This window comes from Monodelphis domestica, chromosome 7 (assembly GCF_027887165.1).
Source record: "Monodelphis domestica isolate mMonDom1 chromosome 7, mMonDom1.pri, whole genome shotgun sequence".
NCBI classification, from domain to species: Eukaryota; Metazoa; Chordata; class Mammalia; order Didelphimorphia; family Didelphidae; genus Monodelphis; species Monodelphis domestica.
Window position 1 is genome coordinate 128794821 of NC_077233.1, and position 25339 is coordinate 128820159.

A 25339-nucleotide genomic window follows, 5' to 3' on the forward strand; every position below is an offset into this window, starting at 1 on the left:
TATCTAGTGATACGCTGGTAGATATTTAATAATCCGCTCTCTGAAAAACAAAGGAAACAGGAAGCTATGTGGCTCAGTGGATAGAGATCCAGGCCTAGAGAAGGGAGATCCTGGGTTCAAATTTGACTTTAGAATTTCCTTGTTGTGTGACCCTGTACAAATCACTTAATCCCAATTTCCTAGAGTTTACAACTCTAATGCTTTGGAAGTGATTCTTAGTATTAATTCTAAGATAGAAGGTAAGGGTTAAAAAAAAACATAATTAAAAACATCAAAAATTCTCCATAGGAACTACTTTTAAGTTTAATTTACATTATTAGCATTTTCTCCAATCACTTTTTAAAGTCTAAATTGGCAAAAAAAAAAAGAAATCAAATCAAGTCCAATTTATACTTTGATGATTTTAGAGGTATAAATGCTCATACCGAACATTTTAACAATTGACTTTCTTAGACTACTTGGGGCTGGCTCTGGCCCTAGAAAATTAGATTTTTCTCATTATATTTCTTTAAGTGTTTTTTTTCCTTGCCTTGAACTTTCATAAGGATCCCTGTTAACTGCATTTGACTTAGAAAACCACATATTAACATTATCTATGTGCTATTGATTTAAAATTTTATTTTTTCAAATATTTCCCAATTTCATTTGATCTGGTGATCTGAGTGCTGTTTGTGTCTCCTTATTTTACACCTCTGATTTAAATGGACTCAGGTTAGACCAGGAGCTTAATGGGAATCTTCTCATCTTTTACACAGTTTGCCCAGGTCCTTTATTATTTTAGGCAGACTCTTGGGATTATACATGGATACAAGCTTGCACACAAAAGCATGATAGAATTTAAAGGGATTTTCTGACCATAACAAATAATTTAGACCAGGAAAATCTATATATTGACAGTGGAGTTCACTTCAAAAGAGAGACAATTGTTTGAAAACTGCTCTAGTTACTTGGTCTCAAATGAGAAACTTACCAACAACAGTGCTTGGGGCTATGGGCTAAAGTAGCTGGTACTCTCTTCTAGTAGGAGAGACCTCATAGCTTATGAACACCTGAAGATGGTAGCAGTGAGCAGATCATCTGGGTCAGAAGTAAAAATAACAAAATAGAGAAGACTAAGTAGAGGACATTCTCCAAGAAAGAAGCTTACCACTTTATTTTATCACTGAACAAGATCAGTAGCATTGTGAAGAAATAAGAAGGCAAAACAATGGCAGAAGAAGGTACCAGCAAAGATGCCAATTTGGAAGCATGAGTTGGGAGTGAATTTGCCTATTTCCTGACCATGTATATTCCCTTTGTAAATCTCATATCTTACTGATGGTGTAATAATCTGTATCTCTATGTGACAAGAAAAAAAAGAATCTTTTTTTAAAAAGAATCTTTCTTGTCAGTTATTTTAATATAATATTTAATTAAATGGTTTTTCTTTTGAACTAAAGCATCCTGTGTTTGGTGGGCAAAAGAAACACATCAGCAGGGGCTCATGAGTTATAGCACTTTTTTAAAGGTGCTGATATCCAACATGCCTCTAAAGTGAGTAGCAAGGATCCTGTAGATTAGATGAAAGGGGAGCTTGGCATTAAAGAATGACAATAATAAAAAGCCTAGATTGAATACAAAATTTCCTCTGCTTAATGAATTCATGATGTGTCAAATTTAAAATTGATGTGAGAAAAAATTTTCTAATAATTAGAGTTATCCCAAAGTGGAACGTCATGTTTAGGGGATGTGTGTAGTAACTTCTCCCTCCATGAAATTCTTCAGTGAAGGCTGGATAAGTATATGTTGGGAGTATTGTAGAAGAGATTCTTACATAGGTATAGATTTGACCAGATGACCTCTGAGGTACCTTTCCACTCTTGAGGTTCTATGCATTCCCTTGTCTGTCTTTATTTGGTTCCTCCATGATGGATTGTGAGGAAGGTACTTTATAAGTCTTAAGCTACCAAATAAATATTAGTTGATTCATTCAACAAACATTTATTTAGGGTCTATATAGATCATTGTGCTTGCTCTTGGGGAAGATACAAATTTATTAACATCACAGTGGACCATGAAGTTTATGGTTTAAGAGACGAATTAAGATGCCAATCCAGATAGATCTTTTTTTTTTTTCTCACGGTTTTACCTAAGGAGTATATTAGAGAAGTATAAAACAAAGTATATTATGAGTTCTGAGGGAGGTCATTGAACCATTCAGAGAAGGCTTCTTGAAAGTATGGCAACTGAATTGGGTTTAAATCCCAATTATGATTCAATAGGTGAAGAGCATTAAGTTTTAGGAATTATTATTCTGATTATAATCATCACTATTATTGTTATTAGATGATTCATAGTCTCTTTGGGTCAGCACTATTTTTGCAGGATACTAATGGCATTCATGAAATAGCAGGGGTCATTGTCATAATGACTTTAACTTCTTTGCTACTTCCTTGATTTGTTCAGCTTTCACTTAATTCCATGCAAATACAGTATGTGAGTGCTTATCAGCAGCATTTAAAAGTGCCTACAAGATGGATTTACAACTCACAAAATTAAAGTTGTCCTGTTACCAAATTAGCCACCTCAACTGTCAGATTGATATTTGGCCTGGGGCTTTGGGACTTTGGGGTAAAGTCAGGGGAAAACCTTCCTTGGTTCAGCACTAGAAGTGTTAAAAGATTTCCTTTAAAAGTGCATGCACATCTGTAGTCAGTTTCATTTAATGAATACTTATCAATCATCATAATTGTTCAAGGTGTTATGCTAAGAATTTGGGGATACAAAGACAAAAACCAAATAGTCCCTGTCCTCAAGGAGCTTACACTTCCCTAAAGATTATATATATATATATATATATATATATAAAGTTAATGTAAAATAAATCCAAGTTTCCAAGAATGACAATAACACTACCAGGGAAATTAAAAAAAAAACAGTTTAGGTAACATTTGAGTAGCACGGGGGGGGGGGGGGGGGGGGGGGTTGGGAAATGTCTGATTTGGGAATTCATGACCTCCTTCTGGAGTTTTTTGTCTCCTGATTCTCCAGTATCACTTCTTACTTCTGAGGGGCAGATTCAAATGGAGCCTTTAGATCTTTTGGGGGCATCTGACATTTTTGGTGCTCAGTTCCAGAGTGTGGCCCTGATGATTGTGGGTACTGATTGTTTGTTCTCTTTGTTTTGGTAGAACAAAGGCAGGAAAGTATTGATTATTCATCCCTGGGTTTTATTTTTCTACATATGGGGCTTGGTATAGCATTACAAAATGGCAGTAGACTCAGTCAGATGACCTGGGTTCAAGTTCTGACTCTTCTATTTGCTACCTACATGTCCTTTAGACTGGTAATTATCCTGCTCTAAGTCATAAATTCCTCATTTATGAAATCAGATATTGGTCTGGTATCACCAAGTTCCCTTCTAGCTTTGGTAATTCTGTGTTTGATGAATCTAACTTAGAAAATTAGAGTCCCCTGCTTTTGTTTATATTCCATTTTCATGCTCCCTCTCCCCTCCTGTTTTCTTTTTCCTTCTCCCTTTTCTTCTTCCTCACCTTCTAGGGTTTAAAAAATGAAATTGTCTTTGGTATTGTGGCTTAGACTTATTTCTCTGCTCATGGACAATATGATTTAATATTGTCCATGTAATATGTAATATGTAATAATACAACTGCTTTAATATTACTGGCAGTGTCTACTAATTTTATGCAGGTGACTACCTAAACTCATTAGCATCCAAGACATGTCATGGCTCACTTTTTATTCTATGCCATTCAATGGAACCATCTGAGCAAGAATACATATTGAATCCCAGTCTTAGAAACATGTTTCCTGAAGGATAAAAGGGAAACCCAACAGATTTATTATAGAGAGAAAACATTTTTGGAATTTAATGTGCCTATGAGAGCTTGCTTATGGGTAATGTCTAACTTTTTTTTGGTGATTCAGAGAACTGTTGTAGGTCCTTGGTTTCTTTAAAATTGAGGGTTTTTTGTTTGTTTTAGTTAATAAGAGTTTGCTTCCCCCCCCCTTCCCATCCCTATTGAGGAAAAATAAGAAAACCTTTTAAACAAATATTCAGTGTCAAACAAAACAAATTCTGTCTTGGTCATGACCAAAATATGTACCATTCTATAGTCTCAGTCCATATCTTCTCTTTTAGGAGGTAGGTAATATTCTTTAACACCAGTCCTAGTCATTGCATTGATCAGAGTTTTCAAGTCTCTCAGTCTTGATTTCTAGAATTAAAGGAGTCACTAGGAACTTTTTAAGTAGAGATTTAATAGTTCTGAAAGATTGAATTGTTGGGTTTCTCCTAGGCTATAAATCTATAATTGTTCAAATGAACTACTATGGATCTCCTAGATAAAGAGATAATTTGTTTAACACATTTGTGACATAAATATCCCTTTCAAAAATCCTTATATGAAGATTATTGTTATGAACTATTCCAAAAATATTTTCATTCTTTATTTTTAAAAAATCTTTATGTTTGCTTTTTAAAACAGGCATAAATCCTACACCATGGATAATTTACTGGACTTGGCCTGAAAGGAGTCACCAGTGCCACTGGATTTATTGACCCCTAGCCACTGGCTTTTCACAATGAATGGAAGGTCATGCAGCATGAATCTTCACCGTACATCAGGCACTCCACAAGGGCCAGGGATGATCAGTGGCCAGCACATTCCCCCTGTCAGAGTTCCATCAGGGACATCTTGCCCATCATCCAATGGTAGTACTCCTAGCCCTGCTGTTGGAAGCCTCCATCTCAAGCTGCCCTCAGGAGGAGGGGTAGCTCCTCAGAGCAACTCAGCTGATAGCCCTATTCACCTTCCAGCATTGAGCCCCAGGAGACAAGTGGTTACCAATGGGAAACCTCTGTTCCAAGTCCCCCAAGGGCCAGGAATGTCAATGCCACATTCTTTGAAGCCAAAACAACAAGAATTTGGAAACCCCTTTCCAACAAATCCAGGGAAAGGTAAGACTGTATACATATTAAAATTTTTTTGAATTGAAATTGCTTTTATTTTCCAGTCCAAATAATCCCTCTCTTTCTCCCTCAAAGACCTTGTTAAAAACTACAAGCCAACATGTGAATCACAGATAGCTTTCTGATAATGATGTACAACTTTCTGATAATGATGTATAACTTGTTCCATTGTTGTATGAGGCAGTATGTATGGTGGATGTGTGTGTGTGTGTGTGTGTGTGTGTGTGTGTCTGTCTGTCTGTCTGTATTTGTGTCATCAATGATCCAAGAAAAACAAATGGCAAAATTTGAATTTAATTGGGCCTTGGATGATAGTGTCTTTACCAAAAAGCACCATCATTTCTGACTGCTTCCTTTCCATATGGAAGTTGTGAAAATAGGAGGAAAGAGTCGTAGGATGTTTAAAGTAAAGACAGGAAGATTAGGAACTAAATAGGACAAAGGCAGAGAGTAGCAATAGCAATTCTAGCTTGACTTTGGTTTATGAATCTGGCAATGTTTATGCTTTTTGGTGTCTGATATCTGAAGCCATGGTAGGCAATTGGCTCAAGGATTCACAAAAGTTGGTTGGGATCTGGGGACAGAAGGTGGAGAAGGGGGAGGAATACAATCTGAGGAGAGAAATGATATAGAGGGAGAAGGGAGGGCTTACTAACCAGTTGCTTAGTGTAAGTGTAGACAATTTATTTAAGTAGAGTGGTGTTGTTATTAAACGTGATAAGAAAATATTCTTAATGGTAGGACATGAAATCATAATGTAGTTGTTGACTTATATGGGCAAATATTTCAAAGAATAGGGAAAATATGGAACTATAAACCTTCACTAATTTGCAATCCATAGGGCTGGAAATTGCATTTAAAATGAAATGAGTATGAATACATTTGTTAAAGAATGATAGGATATACAATGAGGGGGACAAATAGGGTTTGCTTTGAAATACACAATATTTTGATAAACTGATATTGATTTAATAAGGTTTTATTGCAAGTGGCATTGCTTGTCGTTAGTAGGTAAAAATGAATGTGTCCCTTGCAAAATAAGTATCATGTAATGAAACAGCTCACAGTTATATATTCCTCGAGGTATTTGTTATCTTTAATTGTCTTAAATATTTATATAAAAAAGCAGCAGCAAACACAACATTGATTTATCAAGCAGCCACAGAAATAGCCACTCACTCCCTTAATTCTGGTGGGCAATGATTTATATCAGCAAATGACAAATGCAGACTGCAGTTGTTTTAATATCCACATAATCCTATGTGAAGGGAAGACTTTTTAAGGAGTCTCAAGAACTAATTAAAAAAATGTTCAGGTCATGAGATCTGATCTTTCTCTTTTCATCTATAAGATAAGTAATCATCTCTGGTACTGACATTTGAAATAAATGCAAGAACAGGTTTTCCAGAGGCTTCATTCTAATTATATTGCTACGATGACCATCTTGGTAAATTGGCAGTTTAGGAAGTAAAGTCTCTTTAGCATAAAAAGCAAATTTGAGCAGTGAGGAGGCTGAGATCCAGTGAGCTCTTTCTCTCATGCTTGGCTAGTGAACTGCAGCCTGTAATGTTAACTTTTGCATGGCAAGTGTTGGTAAGGAGTTTAGGGCATGGTTGCAATGATTATCTCAAATGTGTATTCCCAATAAAACTGGAAAGGACCACAGAAGGCATCTTGTCTCACCTCTTCATTTTATAGAGAAGGAAACTGAAGTCTAGAGAAGGGGAATAGTTTGCCTAAAGTTACAAAGCTAATTAGTAGCAGATCTGGGATACAAATTCTTTTAAAAAGGGGAAAAATGTATCAATGACTTGTATATATACATATATGCATACTATAGTATATATATAGTAATATATATATATAGTATATGTTCAACAAATGTTCATTGATTTGATTATGAATAGGATTTGTCTCATAGAGGAACCATAGATTGTTTGAGAGTATATATGTAAATATAAGGTTTCTGAGCTGGTAAGAGATACTTTGATGAGATATACTTAGAAAATATATATTTCATCATAATATTTTTCATTTTAAGGTAGATGTTTATCTTATTCTAACACATTCTTGCTCTGCATTCCATCGTAGAAAGGCAGTAGATCCACTATATGCTTTAATAAAATCCAAAGCATTTTAACTGCCATTTAAAAAATAAAATTTCCCCTGTGGATTTGTAGCTATGTAATGGATACATTTTTATCCTCTTTTCTATCTGCATGAAATTAGTAGAAATTATCTTTCAAAGAGAAAACGCTAAATTCTATTTTTAATGTGCTGAAATAAGTAAGAATACATGCGTATGGCTGTGAGTGTAATTTGACTAAATTGGTGAATAACGAATAATTCAAAAACTTGAAAAAGCATTCATCTAACTGAGGTATCAGAGTATTATATGTGGATTTATAATGTGACCAATGGTGGCATTCTCCACTGCACTTCCATTTGCTTCACATATAAATGTTTAAAATAATTAAGTAGATGAGTGACTAGGTATAAGACTGCTGAAAATCAATTTTGTGCTTGCCATGTTACATACTTTTAATACAAACATTTAAAGATTTAAGACATTTCAGTTTCCTGAAAACCTTGAAGCCTATGGAAATGAGAAGTTCTTCACTTTAAAGTACTTTTTACTTCACTGATATCCTTGTATTCATTAGCATTTGTAAGCTGATCATTATTGCTAGAAAAAATTGAAATGGCATCAACATAGGACATTAAACCAATTTAGACCTCTAGTCCTATTTAACATCAGTGGTGATAGTTCCCTTACACAAAACCAGTTTGGTCAATATAATATACTAAACTTCTAAATAATGGAAATGTCAGACATTTTTTCTTTCTTTCTTGAGGGTTTACTTTCTTAGGAAAGGAATTCAACTGGTTAGAATGTTGTTAATGAAACTTCTAGAGAATAAACTGCCTCATTATGGGACAGTTGATTTAATTCCCTGAACCAGCCACCTTCCATAGCAACATAATTGTCTTTAAAAAACATACATTAAACATTAGTTTAGAACACTATGTGCATTTGAGAAAACACACAGAACTTAGTGGCCTATAATAATCGGAGAATGTTAGAGCTATAAAAGGACCTTCAAAATTCATTGAGGGTCAACCCCCTTGTTTAATGGATGAGGGAACTGAGGTCCAGAGAAAAATGTCTTGCCCAGTTAAGTGGCAAAATCAGGACTTGAATCTAGACTGCTTCCCCCTAGTCAAAACTTCCTCCCTGAACAACTGATGAAGGAGCCCAACTCTGAAGGATTTTGAATAAGAAGAGCAATAAGGGTCTTGCCACCTCTGGAAGAAGGTGGTTAATATATGAGCTGCTGAAAGTTGTGGCAAAAACACACACAGCAACCTACATTTTTTCTCCTTTGCTTTTTAATCATTTATATTTCATTGCACTTCCACTGTGGCTTCCTGTAGATTTAGAGCAAATAAAGTTAATATTCCAGAAAAGGTTCCAGAAATAACCAATCTAGTCAAATACTAAAGGCATTCTTCCAGTGGATGCAGCCAGAGTTTTCACTAAGTCTAGCCAAATAGGTAGGTGAAACACAATGTTTACTTTTGTTTACTATCTTGGCTGCACAGGGGCTACTTTTGTGTGATTTATTAATGCTGGGTGTAAATCAAATGCATGATGGATTTCCAAGTATTACTGAATGGCATGCATGATTTGTTCCAATTATAAAAGCTGTTTGTCAGTCTCATAAAATTTCTCCTTAAAAGAATCATAGGATTATAGATTAAGAGTTGGAATGTACCTCAGAGGTCATATAGTCCAACATCCTCATTTTACAGTCAAAGTATTAGGCATTGGGGGAGATATAAACTTAAGGTCTCATAGAGATCACAGCTCTCTCTCTCTCTCTCTCTCTCTCTCTCTCTCTGTCTGAGATAAAGACATAAATGTATATAATCCATTCTGAGTTAGAGAAATACATTAAACAGTGCCTTGTGAAGTCAAAGAAGGAAAGTTGTTTCTAACTAGAAGGGAAACAGGGAAAATCATTTGAGTTGGACTTTAAAGGATGCATATGAATTCATTAGATGAATATGAGGAATGTAGGACTTTCTAGGCACAGGGAACAGTTTGTACAAAGGAATAGAAGTCAGACTGTGTAGGGTGTATTCTAGAGAAGGAAGGAGCACAGAAAGGCCAGTGTGATCAGAGCACAAAAGGTACCAAACAAATCTATAAACCAAAAGCAGGTGGCAGGCTTTTAATCCCAGCAGAGTTTGAACTTCATATAATGGACAATGGACCATATCAGAAGAGTGGGGTGGCCAGATTTACGTATCATGAAGCTTAATATGGCAGTATGCTTCCTTAGAAATTTTTGGAGGTAACACTGGCAGTCTTCCATATACCCTGACCTCTTAGTTTCCTTAGCTTCCTTCAAGAGTCAACTCAAGTTCCATCTTTTGCTGGATGGCTTTCCCCAGTGCTCCCTGTTGCTAATGCCTTTCTCTTTCAGATTCAGCTAGGGAATATCTTGTATGTACCTAATTGTTTGGATGGTGTCTCCTTTATTAGATTGTGGACTCTTTGAGGGTAGGGACTATTTTTGCCTTTCTTAGCATTCCTAGCACTTAGTATAATACCTAGAACATAGTAGAAACATAAATGCTTGTTGACTGGTTAATAGAATTTGCATTTCAAAATGCAAAGCAAGAATCATGCATTTATCTTGATTAAAGGCAGCATAGATGATATTACATATATAATCCAGATCAAATTTTCTTGCCACCTATGGGAGGGAAGAGGGAAGGGAGTTAGAGAGACAATTTGGATCATGTAACTTCAGAAAAGTTTTGTGCAAATTTGTTATTGCATGTAATTTGTTAAAAGAATAATAATAGTAATAATAAAAAATTTAAAAATCCAAAATAAAATAAAGGCAGCTTACTAGCAAAATTACACTAAGTAGAGCTTAACTGAAATTCTATGTATGTAAATAAAGTTGAACTAAGAATTCATGGCTGGAAATATTGGATTTTTGGAACAAAAATGATTTTAAGATTTAGGCTAGAAATAATTTTTAGAGATAATCTAGGCCAGGAGTTCTTAACCAGGGTTCTGTGAGCTTATTTTATTTTTCATTACTTTAATAACTGTATTTCATCATTAGTGGTTTCCTTCTGCAGTCTTAATTGTTTTATTATGAGAAAGGGTTCATACAGTACACTTTACCAGACTTTGGAATCCAAAACAGTTAAAAATGCTTGAATTTAGTGCAACCTAATATTTTTGCATAAGACAAATTTTAGATCTTTTGAATGAAATAATTTGCTCAAAATACCACAGGGGTATTAAGTAGAGTTAAGATTTGACCCCAGGTCTGTTATCTCCAAATTGAGTTTTTTTTTTTTTAATTATGCACAAGTACAAATATTAGATTGGTCTTTATAAGCAATTTGTTGGTGAATAGGTTAAATTCTCAGATGTGAAGAAGTCCTTTTAGATGTATTAGATAGTGGGGCACTTAATTCATATAGTTTCATTAAAAATGACTGCATATAAGGCAGTCCTTCATGGATTTGTAAATCCATCAATTGGGCCCTCCCCCCTTTTTTTGCTGAAATAAATCTCAGCCCTTTCAGATCCCAGCAGATTGTCTTTCTGAGTTGTAGCAGAAAAAAAAATTAGTTCCTTTGGGGGCAACCTTCTCATGCTAAACCTCTCTGAATTTCACTAGACTGGATCTCAGGTCTCCTTTGAGCCTTTCCAGCTTAGGTGGCCCTTCCAGAGCTTCGATTCCATAGACCTTGCTTTTGGGGAGTCTAGGGTCACTTCCATTTTAAGATGAGTCATCTCAGCAGGATTTTAGTGAAGGCATTCCATAGTACTATTAAAATTCCATTACAGTCATTACCATTACAAAGAAGGGCTCTTTGTAGCAGAGCTGTTTCCATGTTCTTTTTGATGGCTGGCTGAAACACTGCTTTGATGATACAGTTATAATGAATACTCTACAACAGAGTTATCCTCTGGAACAAATACATTTCCTGAACATTGGCTACAACAATCACTTGGAGTAAAGAAAGAACCTGATTATAAGCTGAGTTGCACTGTAGGTCAGATAATTGTAGGAGTATAACTAGGACTTTAAGGACCTCAGAGGTCATGGTGTAGTGAGTACACTGAAGCCCAAGGAGGTGGTGACTTGCCTAAGATCACACAGGTAGTTAAGTGTTAGAGGTGGGATTTAAATCCAGTTCCTCTGACTACAAACCCAGTGACCTTTCCAGTACCAGTGAACTTCGTGACCTGGGGCAAATCACATCATCTTACTCAAGAGTCCATTTCCTCATCTGTGAAATGAGGAGCTTGGAGTGGACAATCTTTAATTCAATCACAAAATGTTTGTTAAACAGTTTCTATGCAAGGCATTATGCTGGGTATTGAAAATACAAAGAGAAACAAACCCAACTAAAACAAACCTGTAACAGAATCTCTCTTCCCAGACTGTAGAAAGTACTCTGTGTGTGTGTGTGTGTGTGTGTGTGTGTGTGTGTGTGTGTGTGTAATGCCTATTAAAGATAAGATAACTTGAGGCAAGGGAGATCAACAGAGATCAAAATTTACCCTTCACACACTCTACCTTCAATATTTTATTTTGGAGGTAACTCATTAGGTCTCCATTATGTGGTGACAGGGTGGAGGGAAGAGATCAGGAAGGACTACTAGTTAGAACTTCTACTACCTAGGCTGAGCCTTGAATAACAATATGGATTCTAAAAGATGAAGCTGAGAAAGAGTGTGTTCCAGGAATGGGGTATAGTTTATAGGAATGCTTAGAAGTGAAAGAAGGGCCATAAAATCCAGGGAACTGCTAAAAAGTACAGTTTTGCTTGACAATTGTAGAGTTTATTTTGTCCCTTGACGATATTTCTTAACTCTCTTCCTTTCTTTCTACTCTTATTATGACCACCCTAGTTTGGTCTTCATCACTTTTTCTCTTCATTTTCTGCATCACTTTTTAACTGGACAATTGAAAGATCACAGAAATTCTCATAGCATTCACCTCCCCAGTTCTCCTTCCAGGCACTTTACAACATTGGCATACCTAAAGCATAGGTCTGATGATGTTACTTTCCTGTTTGAAAAGCTCCAGTAGTTCCCTAGGTATTTTTCATTTGTTGTTTAATATAAGAAAGGTTAGGATTTAACTCTGTTCCATTTCTAATCCCACAAAATGAGATAATAAATATAAAATCATTTGTAAAAATTAGGACTATTCTATAGATATAAAATACTTTCTTTTATGTTAATTATTAAAATCAAAATTATCATTCTATTAACAAAAGGACAGCAACAGCTCTGTATTAAACAATTTGGTGATCCCAAGGAGTTCATTGTCTGGAAAAGCTTTTGTAATGTAAAAATGGAGACTTGAATCCAGGACTCCAATCCTTAGAAGTCCTTGCTCACTTCCTAGAATGCTTTGTAATCACACTGAATTCTCACCTGGGTGAGATCACAAATTATTATTTAAAGGAGTTCTCCACTTACTGAGCTCTCTTTTTCCTACTTCCACTTCGGAGAAGACGGGTCTCATGATGTGAGTGAAAATTGAATGGGCCTCTCGGCCTACCTAGCACTCGCTTCTCTTACTTGTATATTCTTAAATTCCTTATCTTAAATAAAACTCTAAAAATATAATATTCCTTGTAGAGAGAAACTAATTTCTACCTGCCTCAGTTTCCCCTAAATTTTAATCTTTACAGTCTGAAAAAGTTCTTGTGACATCCCTCTCTAAAACTCATGGAAGGAAATGGGAATATATGGAGAAGAGAAAAATTGAGGAGGCAATGTAGTCTCTGATTTTAAATATCTGAAGAACTACCATTTGAGAAAAGGTTGAAACATTCTGCTCAACCCCAAATTGCAATACTTTGTGGTGCAATGGAAAACACCCTGCAGTAAGGAATCAGGAGACATGGGTTGGTCTCACCTCTAGTATGCATGTATGTATTTCTGCATATGTATCTATGTATACATTTATTTAAATTCAATTTTATTTTATGTTTATTTCTAAATTCTTTGCCTACTTCCCCTCTTCCCTTAATTGAGAATGCAAGGCAAAGTCAGTTACAAATAGTATAGCCATGCAACACAAATTCTTGAATTAGCTATCACTTCTATCATTAACTGGTTGTGTGAGTATAGGAAAACCATTTAAATGCTTCAAGGTCTAGTGTCTTCATGGATTTGATGATCCTTCCAAAATGCTAACCTAAAGAGCAGAACTTATAGAAATAAATTTCAGGTCAATATAAGGCTTCTGGAGGCAGAGAGGTCTTCATCTAAACATCCACTGGGAATTTTGTTGAGGGGATTCCTACTTTAGGTAAGATTTTCTCTGATCCAAAAATCATCCCCAAGACCCCTTAAATTCAGGGGACAGTTTAATTGGACTCATCTGACAGAATTTGACCAGAGTAAGTGAATGGAAAAAAATTGTTCTCAGGTACATATGGAAGGGCGATCACATATTATTAGATATTGTGCAATAGTTTTCTACCTGTTTCAGATTGCAAAATAAGGGAATTCTTCCTGCTAGATTTATATTTTATTTATTTTTTTTATATTTAGATATGTATATTATATATGTATATATGTATATATATATATAATATTTATTTATGGAGGGCAATGGTGATACATGGAATCAGTAACCAAAATGCATTAGTGTCCCTGGCTTTCTACAGCTACTCTAACATTAACTAGAGCCATCATTTGTCATACTTGCCAATTTTGGGGGCGCAAAAGAAAACCTCAACATTGTTTTAACTTTTATTGTATTTTTAAAACTTTTTGTAGCATTTTTTCATATAGTTGTTAATAATTTGTAATTCTTTTGAGAATCATTTGTTTATGTTATTTGACCATATTTAGGAGTTTTATTATACTCTAAAACTGAGCCTGAATAACTAGGCTAAGATAAGTTTGATAAGATAACTTCATTCCATAAACAAAATTTTGTGTATGCATGATAAAGATCTTAATTAAAACTATCTAGCATATGGACTACTAGGGCAGCTAGGTGATAGAGGCAGATAGAACTCTGGGCCTGTAGTCAGAAAGACTCATCTTTCTGAGTTCAAATTTGGCCTCAGACACTTAACTAGCTGTGTGATCCTGGGTGAGTCAATTAATCTTTTTTTTTTTTATCCCATTTGCCTCATTTGTAAAGGCAATATTTCCTCCTCTTTAAGGAAGAAAATATTTTGGGGTCAAGGAGGACCTGACCTTCTGACAATAGAAACCATTAAAAAAATTTTAATCCAGTCACCATAACTTTGGAATTCACTCATTGTTCTGACTAGAGCTGAATTAGGGAGGAATGAGTTATTGGGTTCTCCATTTTAAATAAGGTAACTGGGTGTCAGTCAATAAATATGACATTATTAAGGATACTTCAACAGACTAACTCTTAAGATTGCAAATTTTGGCTTCATTGGCCATCATTCCTTTTGGATAATCTTATCATGGCATGTTTGCATTCCCTTGGTTTTTCCTACCTGACTGAACATGCCTTATTCTTTTTTGTTGTACCACCATCCATCTTTTATTCTTTTACTGAAATCTTTGCTACTATATCATTTCTCTATATACTTTATCTCTTGTCACCCCCCCCCCCCCGTTCTTGTAGTCTAAATATTATTGCTACACATTTTTATCTAGCCTTAGTCTCTTAGGAAATCTAATCCCACTCTTCAAAAGTCCTATTGGACATGGCCACCTTGATATCCTATTGCTCACCAACATTTTCCAAAGAGCATCATCTTCTTCCCTGATACCCTTCTTCCCCAAACTTCTTTTTTTTCTATAGAGTTCATCACTATCTTTCCAGGCACTCAGTTTCACAATTTCAGAGACATTCTTGTTCCTTCTCAATCCCTTTTCCTATACCTAATTAGTTGCCAAACCTGGTTTCTACCTTTAAAATTTCTTGGACTTTTTTTTGGACAATTTTATATTAATACCACTCTAGTTCAAGTTCTTAATATTTCTTACATAAAATAATGCAATTGCCTCCAAAATGGTGTTCCTTGTGTTTTCCCCTCTCTAGTTCATTCTCCTTGTGATTGTCATAATAACTTCCCTAAACCACTAGTATGACTATGACTTCAAAAAGCTTCTATGGATCCCTATTGCCTCTAGATTAAAATCTAAACCTTTGCCCTAGCATTGAAGGAATACCACTGCTTTTCTCCTTTCATATCCACCTGCCAAGAAGCTCTCATCCAGAATTTCAAAAAGCTGTATTATTTGCAGTGGCCACATCCCAGTAAAACTATCTCAGCAGATGGTCTAAACCAGATTGAGAATGAATGACAGGCCTCAAACCTATTGGTGAGTTAGAGGGAAGTCTACCCCAGGCATGTGAAGACTTCCCCTCGTGGAAATGGCAGTTAAAAACAATTTGTTCCAATTACTGTGAAAGTGGCTAAAGCGCTTGGTTAAACATTGAAGATACCAAAGTCATCCACTGCATTCCTGGTCATCAGCAGTCATCCTCACTTTTGCCTTGACATTGGACTTCTATGGTTCCAGCAGAGAAAGTGACCTTGATGACTTTGTGCAATCCCCCCTCACTTTAAATCTAATTCACATGCAAGTCAAGATATCACCCCATGATGTTATTGATCCTCTGAAAATGAAGGATCAATAGCAACTATGTGTAATGCACATGCATACACACAACACACACATACACACATATATTGAATAAATGAATTATTCCTTTCCTGGAAACCAGAGTTAGGCAAGTAGTGAGCCATTTCTCACTAATGAAATAATCAAAAAGCATTTATTTTTCAGTCCTCGTAGTAAGCTCTTGGAAAACAAAGTATGATGAAAATAATCACTCATCAAAGACTCTCTAATGGTGGTGGCAATATTTAAATAACAGAGTATATACAAGAAATATACAGAGCAGATGGAATTCAGGAGAAGCTGGGCAAAGGACTAGAGAGACTCCCTGTAGAGGATGGAATCTGAGGGAAGTCAAGGAAATTAAGAGGTGGAGGTAAGAAAGAAGAGTATTCCAGGCAGGAAGGATAACCAGTAGGAGGGTATGGAAATGGGAAAAGAAGTGTTATGAATGAGGAATAACAAATAGGCCAATGAAGCTGGATTGTAGAGTTCAAGGGGAGGACTGGAAAGGTAGAAAAGGGACAGGTTATGAAGAATTTTAAATCTCAAGCAAAGGATACTATATTTAACCTTAGTGGTAATAGGATGTCATTAGACTTTATTTAGGGGAAGAGTAACATACAAGCCCTCCACTTTAAGAGAATCTAGAGCTGTTGATGGGAAGTTGGATTGAAACAGCGAGAGATCTGAGGCAAAGAGACCAACTAGAAGGCTATGGAAATAATCTAGGCTTGAACTGATATGGGCTTACATTAGGATGAATGGTGTATGAATGGAAAGAAGTGGAAATATATGAGAGTTCCTGTCAACTTAGAAACCAGATTTTGCTACTGACTAGATATGTGATATAAGTGAGAGAATGAGAAGTAAGAGAAGACAAAAGTTGTAAGCTGGGGGGGCTGGGATTCTGGTAGTGCCTTCTTCAGTAAGAGGGAAGTTGGGAAGGGGCGAGTTTTAGAGGAAAAAATGAAATCTGGTTTGGAAATACTGAATTTGAGATGCCTGTGGAAGATGTCCAAAGATTCTTTGGTTTCCCTTTCTTCATTGCTACTCTGTAAAAGATATTTTTATAGAAGGGGAAAGAGGGAAGACCTGATAATCCTTGGCTAAGAAATTGTTTTATTAGAAAGTCTTGGCACTATGGAACTTGTTGTCACTTTCTACAATATTTGAAAAGAACATCATGAAATCTAACAAACATTTATTAAGTGCCCATATGTGCAGAACCCTCTGCTAGGTACTTAGAAAATTTTTTTTAATTTATGAGATTTTATTCCTGCCTTCAGGTAGCTTACAGTGTAGTAAGCAAAATTTTTTTTGGATGCTGTCTTCAATTCAGAGCTTAACAATGCCAGGGCAAATGGTCCAGGCCAAGGACTGGCTAGAATTTTCTTCTCTCCTGGAGCCAGAGCTTAGAGTATAGCCATCTCTGCCAGACAGGTTGGCTTGTAAAGGGTCCTGTGCTCTCAACAGTATGACTACTTCTTATAAAACTGGCTGATCTGTCAGGCTGGCCAACCCTTCCCATCTCTGTTCATCTTAGGCCCAGAGGACCTGGAACCTAGTGAATAGAAAATGCCTGCAAACTTCAGGAATCTGGCCAAAGTCCCATAAAATTGGGAGACAAGCTGCGCTGGCTTGAAAATGCTGCTCATAGAGGTTAGGGATGGGCATGGGGGTGTTTAGAGGGGAGTGTTTCTCTAACTTCTGAAGGGTTGGCACTCCCCTCACACCCACCCACCTCCTTCCTTCTCCTCCTCCCCCTACCAACACACATATTACAAAGTCTTGGTTTTTGTGAAGGAATCAAAGGTCCCTGTGGCCTGCTTCTTGTGTAGTGCTTATCAGCAGCTTTGTGAAATTTATGGGTTTATTCAGAGCCAGAAGTGATTTTAAATTATATTCAGAGGAGGTTGCCAAATGTCACTTTTTTATTTTTGGCAAATTTTGAACAAAAGAATAATTTTGGCTGATGTTCAACAGTAAGCTTGAGTAAAAATCCTTGATTTCTCTTCCAAATAATTCTTTATAATCTTGTAATTACTGTAGAGTGCGTCTTTTTGTCATTCTTTAGAATATCTATGTATGTGTGTGTACAACGCACATACATATATGCACATATGTATATATTTATAGTGAAATATTATGTATAGTTATTGCAGTGTGAAACTCCTAATTGGAGAAAGACACACACACAAGGAGAGAGAGAGAGAGAGAGAGACAGAGACAGAGACAGAGAGACAGAGAGAGAGAGAGAGAGAGAGAGACAGAGACAGAGAAAGAGAGAGAAGAGAGGCAAGAGAGGGAACACAGTGTAGTACAGGCTCCCATTTAAGTTTAAGGCTATAGGTCCTTCCCCAAAGTATAGTCCACTCTTTAATAGCAAACACTTACTTGGAATATGATGAAAACCATCATATCTTTATCTAGAGATGCAACCCATTATAAAAGTAGAGACAGCAAATACGTAAAGTTTTAAGAGTACAGGAAACTCCCAAAGGTAACTGATGCCAATTTGTTAATGAGTAAATAGTGAAGCTAAAGAGAGGAAGTAGAAAGTAGATAAATTCACCAGGTCTGAGTATAGCAGCAAGTTCTTTGAAGGAAGATCACTCCTTAGTGGGTCATGGAACCAGATAAAGCTTCTACTGCTCATTATGTTCAGTTCCAATCAGTAGTGCCCTTCCCTTGCAATCAGATGGTTGCTAACCTGTTGCATGTCTATACCCCAGATCTCCCAAATTTCTGGACTTCCTACCCTGCCTTCTCCCTCCTATTTGACTTCACTTCCTATGATGGTTCCTTCTAGCTGGCAAAACTACTTCCGGGTAGTCTCCTTGCCTCTAAAGGCTACAGAGAGATGATTATACTACCACATGCAAAATTAAAAAAAAAAATCCCAAAACCTAATATGGAAAACATTCTAGAATTTAAAAATCAAAGTAGTCTAGGCCACAGATAGTGAATATTGAATAGATTTTATTAGTTTATATTGCCATAAGAGAAAAGGAAATTTATATGTTTGCATGTGGGAAGGAGTGGATGTGGGAATAGTCTTTTCTTTATCTCCCTCTTGTTTTTACTCACTGTTCTTAGATCATTCATTCAACCCTGAACAAGATAGAAGTCTAAAAAAAATCACACAAAAAACTTCTCCACTGGAGATATGTCAAATGGAGAGAGACATCTATAAGATTTCAGTTAATTTTAACCACAATCAGTAAAAGTCTTGGATAAGGGTATTGGTTTGGTTCTTTCTCCTTTAGCCAGTTGGCTCATCTGAAGACAGTTGGCATTTTTACTTAGTGACAAATAAAACCAGGAGCCAAACTGTATGAATTGAACAAAAATACTTCTGTCTTGGTTGACATCAGGTTGCAAACTTGTCATTTCTGTAGTCCTTGATAAAAATTTATACTTTTTAATAGAGAATATTTTTTCATATGTAAAATTCAGACAATGATAATTGGCTTCTTTTATACCTTAACATTATTACACCACATAATGTTCGTGTGTGTGTGTGTGTGTGTGTGTGTGTGTGTGTGTGTGTGGACACATAGATATCGATATCTCTCCTATTGTTTTTGCCATATTTAAAAGATGTCAAGCAAATGCAAAATAATTTGGGAAAGGAACACTACTGAAAACATTTCTGTGTATAAGTCAGGTGTGAGTACAAAGACTAATATGGGTGACTTGTAAATCCTTTTGCCCATAACTCAATAAAGAGTTTTTCCTTTTTTTTTTTTAATAGGAAATACAAGCAAACTACCAGTAGGGGTAGCAGCTAAATCCATCATCCCTTCAGGGTCCATACGTACTAAAAAAAATGTAAATAAAATACAAGTACAAATATTTTGATTACAGAGCTCTATTAGTAAATATTTTGAGGACATACATCCAATATGTCTATATTTGCATAAAATTATGTTCATATACTAGTATACTAATATATACAGTATAACGCTTGTACAAAAATAGAAATCAGAAAATAGAGATAAAATGAAATAATACTTTATCCTAAGATTGATAGAGAGCAACTGGAATTTAACAAATAAGGGAGTGTTTTGGTTAGACTTGTGCTTTGGAAATCACCTTGGTAGCTATGTAGCTCATAGAGCAGAGAAAGACTGGAAGAACATTTTGAGGTTATTACAGTAGTACAGGTAAGAAGTGAAAAGGGCCTGAACTAGGATGGTGGCTGTGCAAATAGAGAAGAGAACAGATGCAAGAAATGTTGTGGCAGAATAATGACAAGATTTAAAACTGATTAGATACATGAAGTAAGAGTGAAGAGTTGAAAGTGATATCCTAATTGTTAACCTGGTTGATTAGAACAATCCTAGTGCCTTGAAAAAGGGAGGTTTTTGAGGAAAAAGATAATGTAATGCAATCTGTGTTGTAGGTCATAACATATCTTTTGTATGCTTATGTTGTACAATTTATTTTGTCTCCAAAACAGAAAGAAAGGAGGAAGGGTTCTTACCAGTCTCAGACAGTCCTTAGCTCTGAGCCTTACTTCTAAGGGTTACCTACAAGAGTCACAAGGTTAACTGGGTTATGAAGGGTGGGTAGACTTGGAAGGGTGAAGACTTTTATCAGTGGCACCTGTACATCTGGGGTATCAGTTGGGTTATGACTGCCCTGAGGGACCAACTTAACTCAGGATGAAAGTTGGGAACTTCACAAGGAAGGAAAGGGACAGACTGAATTCTAAAGATTGTTACATTCATATTGGAAGCAAGCCCCATTAAGGGAAGGGGATGTGACCCATATTTTCAGCTTCTGATTGAATTCACCTGTCAGAGTCAGGATATAGCTACCTAGGAGTCAGGTCATGCTTTTTGAGGGAGTCCACATACCCATTTTGTAGACCATTGGAGCAAAGGGAATTATTTATATTGGTACTTAAATGCTTTTTCATTTTATCAATGAAGATACACACCTTGAATTGCTGTAGATTCACATCTTAAAATTCTACAAATATAATGGGATTTTTTTTGTTTGTTTTGGGTACCATCAAATGATTTTCATGTGCATAGGGATCTTCCAATGAGGAGATTACTTCTACAAATGCAGATTGGCAATGGTTCTGTAACTTACAGTCTTACAGAGTTGCCTGAGCCATGAGATTTAGTAACTTGCTCACTGTTAGCCAATAGGCATCAGAGTGATGATTTGAACCCATGTTTTCCTGACTGGTCATGCCAGATATGTATCATCACCACCATCATCATTAACATTCTCTTTGTCTTTTTCTCTTTCTCTTTACCTTCATTATCATAACATGATCATCTCTTTTTGGTAATTCTGGACTTCATGAAGTAGTTGTAGAATATTTGTTAGATTGATGCAATCCATATAAAGTCTAATGAGGAATGTCTAAAGTACCTCACCATCCATTGGCAATACATGCAATCAATGTAAAATCCCCCTAATAGTAGTAGAAAAAACTTTTGGGGAGCATATATTACATCACAAGATTTTCTAACAATTCTTTACATGTTTGCATTGATTAGGAACTCTTAACATTAACATCTCTCTTCCTCTTTCTTACATTTTCATTGAAGATTCCCTTGACTATACACACACACATATGTATATACTCTTCTGATCAAGATTTTCTATAAATGAAAAAAGAAACAATGTAGATCATTCATTCAACAAACATTTATTAAGCACCCACTTATATGTACAACACTATTCCAAAAATAGAAGCAGCCCTTATCATCAGGGACTTCTTGATTATGGAGTAGATATGATGACAAGTAAATGCCAGATAATATCAGGAGGGAAAGAGCACTAACAGTCAAGGGTATCAGGAACAGTTTTACAAAGGAGGGGACACCTGAACAGAGCTTTAAAGGAAGATTCATGGGCAGCTATTAGGGACAATAAAGTGCAAGACTTGGAGTTAGGAAGAACCAGAGTATGAACCCTTATATACTACTCAGTTGTATGGCCATGGATAAGGCACTTTACTTTTCTGTGACTCAGTTTTTTTATTTGTGAAATGGGACTATAACACCTGTTTCACCATGTTGTTATAAAGATCAAATGAGTTAATGTGAAATGTATTTTGCAAACTTTAAGGTAATGTAAAAACATTAATTACTGTTAAAACAATGGCACATGATGGCCATCACCACCACCATCAAAAAAGCAAAGGATCCTAAGAAGTAGAAGTAGTGAGGGAGTACATTTTAGGCACTGAGGACAGCTGGTCCGAGGCACAAAGATGAAATGAGTTCTGAGATAAATTCCTATATTAGTTTAGTTTACAATGTAAAATTAGAAGATATTGATTGTCTTTTGATTTTTTCCATATAATAATCACTCAGAATTTTCCCAACCTTTTGGTACCTTTTTCTAGGCATATCTCACAAAGCAGTGTTTGTTTTTTCTGAAGATTATATTATATTGGGCATGAATTTCCTCTGCATGTAGTCAGTCTACATACTCATTCATTGCTTCATTTTCTAAAAACATATTTTATTATTTCTTTGTTTTAAAACATGTTTTTATTTTTAAAATGAATTCCAAATTCTTTCCTTTCCTCTCCCGCACCCCACTGATAAGGCAAACAAAGTTATATCAATGTATGTAAGAAATCATGCAAAATATATTTCCATCTTAGCAATATTAAAAACATTTTAAAGCATGAAAATTACACTTCAATTTGTAGGCAAGGGTTCGTCAGTTCTCTCTCTGGAGGTGGATAACATTTTTTCGTCATGAGTCCTTTGAAATTTTCTTGGATCAGCATGTTTATCAGAGTACACAGATCTTTCCCAGTTGATCATCATTACAATATTGCTATTATGGTACACAATGGTTTCCTACTCTGCATCAGAACATATAGGTCTTCCCATTTTTTTTCTGGAACCATCTCCCTCATCATTTCTTATAGCAAAATAGTATTCCATTACAATAATACACCACAACGTGTACAACTTCTCCCTCATTGATGAACATTTCCTCAATGTCCAATTCTTTACCATCACAAAAAGAGCTACTATAAATATTTTTGCATATATAATTCCCTTTCCTTTGATCACTCTGGGATGCAGACTTAGTAGTCATATTGCTGTGTCAAAGGGTATACATTTTTATAGCCATTTGGGCATATTCCAAATTATTCTCCAAAATAATTAGAATTGTTCATAATTCCACCAACAGTTTATTGATGTACCTATTTTCCCTCAACTCCTACAACATTTGTCATTTCAGATAGATGTGAGGTGGTAACCTAGAGTTGTGTTAATTTGCATTTCTCTAATAGTATTTTAGAGCTTTTTTCCATATTACTAGAGATAGCTTTGATTTCTTCTTCTGAAAGTTGCCAGCTATGATTGTTTGACCATTTATCCATTGGGAAATGGTTCTTATAAATTTAAGTCAATTCCATATATATTGTAGAAATGAAACTTTTATCAGAGAAACTTGATATATTTTTTTATATTACTTCATTGTCTATGGTATCCTTCAGGAAAATGCATTTTCCCTGATTATCTCCTTCAATTATGTCTTTTTTTTTCTTTTGATTTGTCTGAGATCATGATTGCTACCCCTCCTTTTATTACTTCTGCTCCAATCCTTTATTTGAATTTCTGTGTATCTTTTTGTTTCAAGTGTTTCCCCTGTAAATAACAAATTGCTGGATTCTTTTCTCTAATCCATTCTTTTATCTACTTTTTAAAATAGATGAGCTTCTCCCATTCACATTCAGTTATGATTACTATACATTTCCTTCCATCTTATTTTTTTGTTTATTCTTCTCTCTTTTTTTATGCTGTCCTTCAAAAATCTGTTGTTTCTGACCATTAGCTCCCTTAATTCTCTTTCTTTTATCATTCCCTGTCCCCCACAAATTTCCCCCCATATTCCTTCTATTTCCCTATTGAGTCAGATAGATTTTTATACCCATATAAGTGTCAGCATATATATATTTTCCCTCTTTGAACCAATTTCAATGAAAGGGAAGTTTAAGCACTAAGAACCACTCTGTCTTCCACTGGAAAACTCTTCTTTCCATGCCTCTTTTATGTGAGAAAATCTCCCAGGCTACCTTAAGCTCTCCCCACCCCCATATTCCTCTCTTTCTCATGCCAGAACTTTTCTGGGGAGATCATCCCAACATAAGCAACTTGCACTCATGTCCTCTGTCTATGCAAATTCATTCTAACTACCCTAATAATGATAAACTTCTTAGGAGTTACAAGTATTTTATATGGAAATGTAGAGACATTAAACATATTAAGTTTCTTTATGATTTCTCTTTCATGTTTACCTTTTTATATTTCCCTTGTGTTTGAATGCTATATTTTCTATTTATCCCTGTTCTTTTCATCAAGATTGTTTAGGCTCTGTTTTTGAAAATATTCCTCGGATAGTCTGACAATTCTTAAATGACCTCTCTTTGATGCAGTAATACCACTAATAGATTTGTACCCCAAAGAGATAATAAAGAAAAATACTTGTACAAAAATATTCATAGCCACATTCTTTGTGGTGGCAAAAAATTGGAAAATGAGTAGTTGTACATTGATTGGGGAATGACTGAACAAATTGTGGTATATGATGGTGATGGAATACTATTGTGCTACAAGGAATGATGATCTGGAGAATTTCTATATGAACTGGGAGAACCTCAATGAACTGATGCAAAGTGAAGTGAGTAGAACCAGGAGAACATTGTACACAGAAAGTAAAACACTGTGGAACAATCCAACATAATGGTCTTTGCTACTAGTAGCAATGAAATAAGCCAGCACACTCTTGGAGTACTTATGTAAAAGAATGCTAACCACATTGAAAGAAAGAACTCTGGGAGTAGAAATGCAAAAGAAGAACAGATGACTTCACTTATCAAATATATATATGGGTATGTGATTTGGGGTTTAGGCTTTAAAAGATTGCTCTATAGCAAAAATGAACACCGTGGAAATAGGTATGAAGTGATAACATTTGTACAACCCAGTGAAATTGTCTGTTGGCTCTGGGAGGTGGGAGTGAACAGAGGAGGAAAAGAAAATAAATCATGTAAATATGAAAAAAATATTTAAAAATAAAAATTAAAAATATAAAACAAAAAACGATCGCTTTTTTTTAACCATTGCTTTTCTAATGAGATATTCATGTCTTTTTCTATTGTTTCATTTTTTGGACTTTATCCTATTGTTTCTTGATGTACAATACAGTCATTAACATCTAGATACCTAATTCTAATTTATGAAGAATGATCATCTTCGGTGAGTTTTTGTGCCTCTTTTTCTGTTAGGTCAATTTTGCTTTCAGTGAGTTCTTCACTGAATTTTTGATCCTTATTTTCTATTTGCCTGTCCTGTTTTTTAAAGAAATTCTTTTTTTTTCAGTGAATTTCTGTCCTTTTACCATTAGTGCATTTCTGTTTTCCAAGGTGTTATTTTTTTCAGTATTTTGTATGTCTCTTTTACCAAGTTATTAATTCTTTCATAATTTTCTTGCACTGCTCTTATTTCTTTTCCCAGTTCTTCCTCTGCTAGTCTTGTGTCTTTCTTGAAGTCTTCCAGGAATTCCTCTTGGGCTTGGATCTAATTAGCATTTTTCTTTGAGGCTTTGGTTGTAGGAATTTTCATATTTTCTTCTTCTGAATTGGTATCTAGGTCTTCCCTGCCACCATATTAGATTTTTATGGTCAAGCCCTTTTT

At 35.5% G+C, this 25339-nt stretch overlaps 1 protein-coding gene across 1 annotated transcript in view; it reads left to right on the forward strand.

Moving 5' to 3' along the window:
- Positions 1 to 25339, forward strand: part of GLIS3 (GLIS family zinc finger 3) — a 601540-nt gene that overhangs the window by 21244 nt on the left and 554957 nt on the right. The window contains exon 2 of the mRNA XM_056805458.1: positions 4488 to 4960. Within this exon, the coding sequence (XP_056661436.1) occupies positions 4585 to 4960 (376 nt within the window). The 5' untranslated portion in view covers positions 4488 to 4584. The remainder of the gene's footprint in view (positions 1 to 4487; positions 4961 to 25339) is intronic.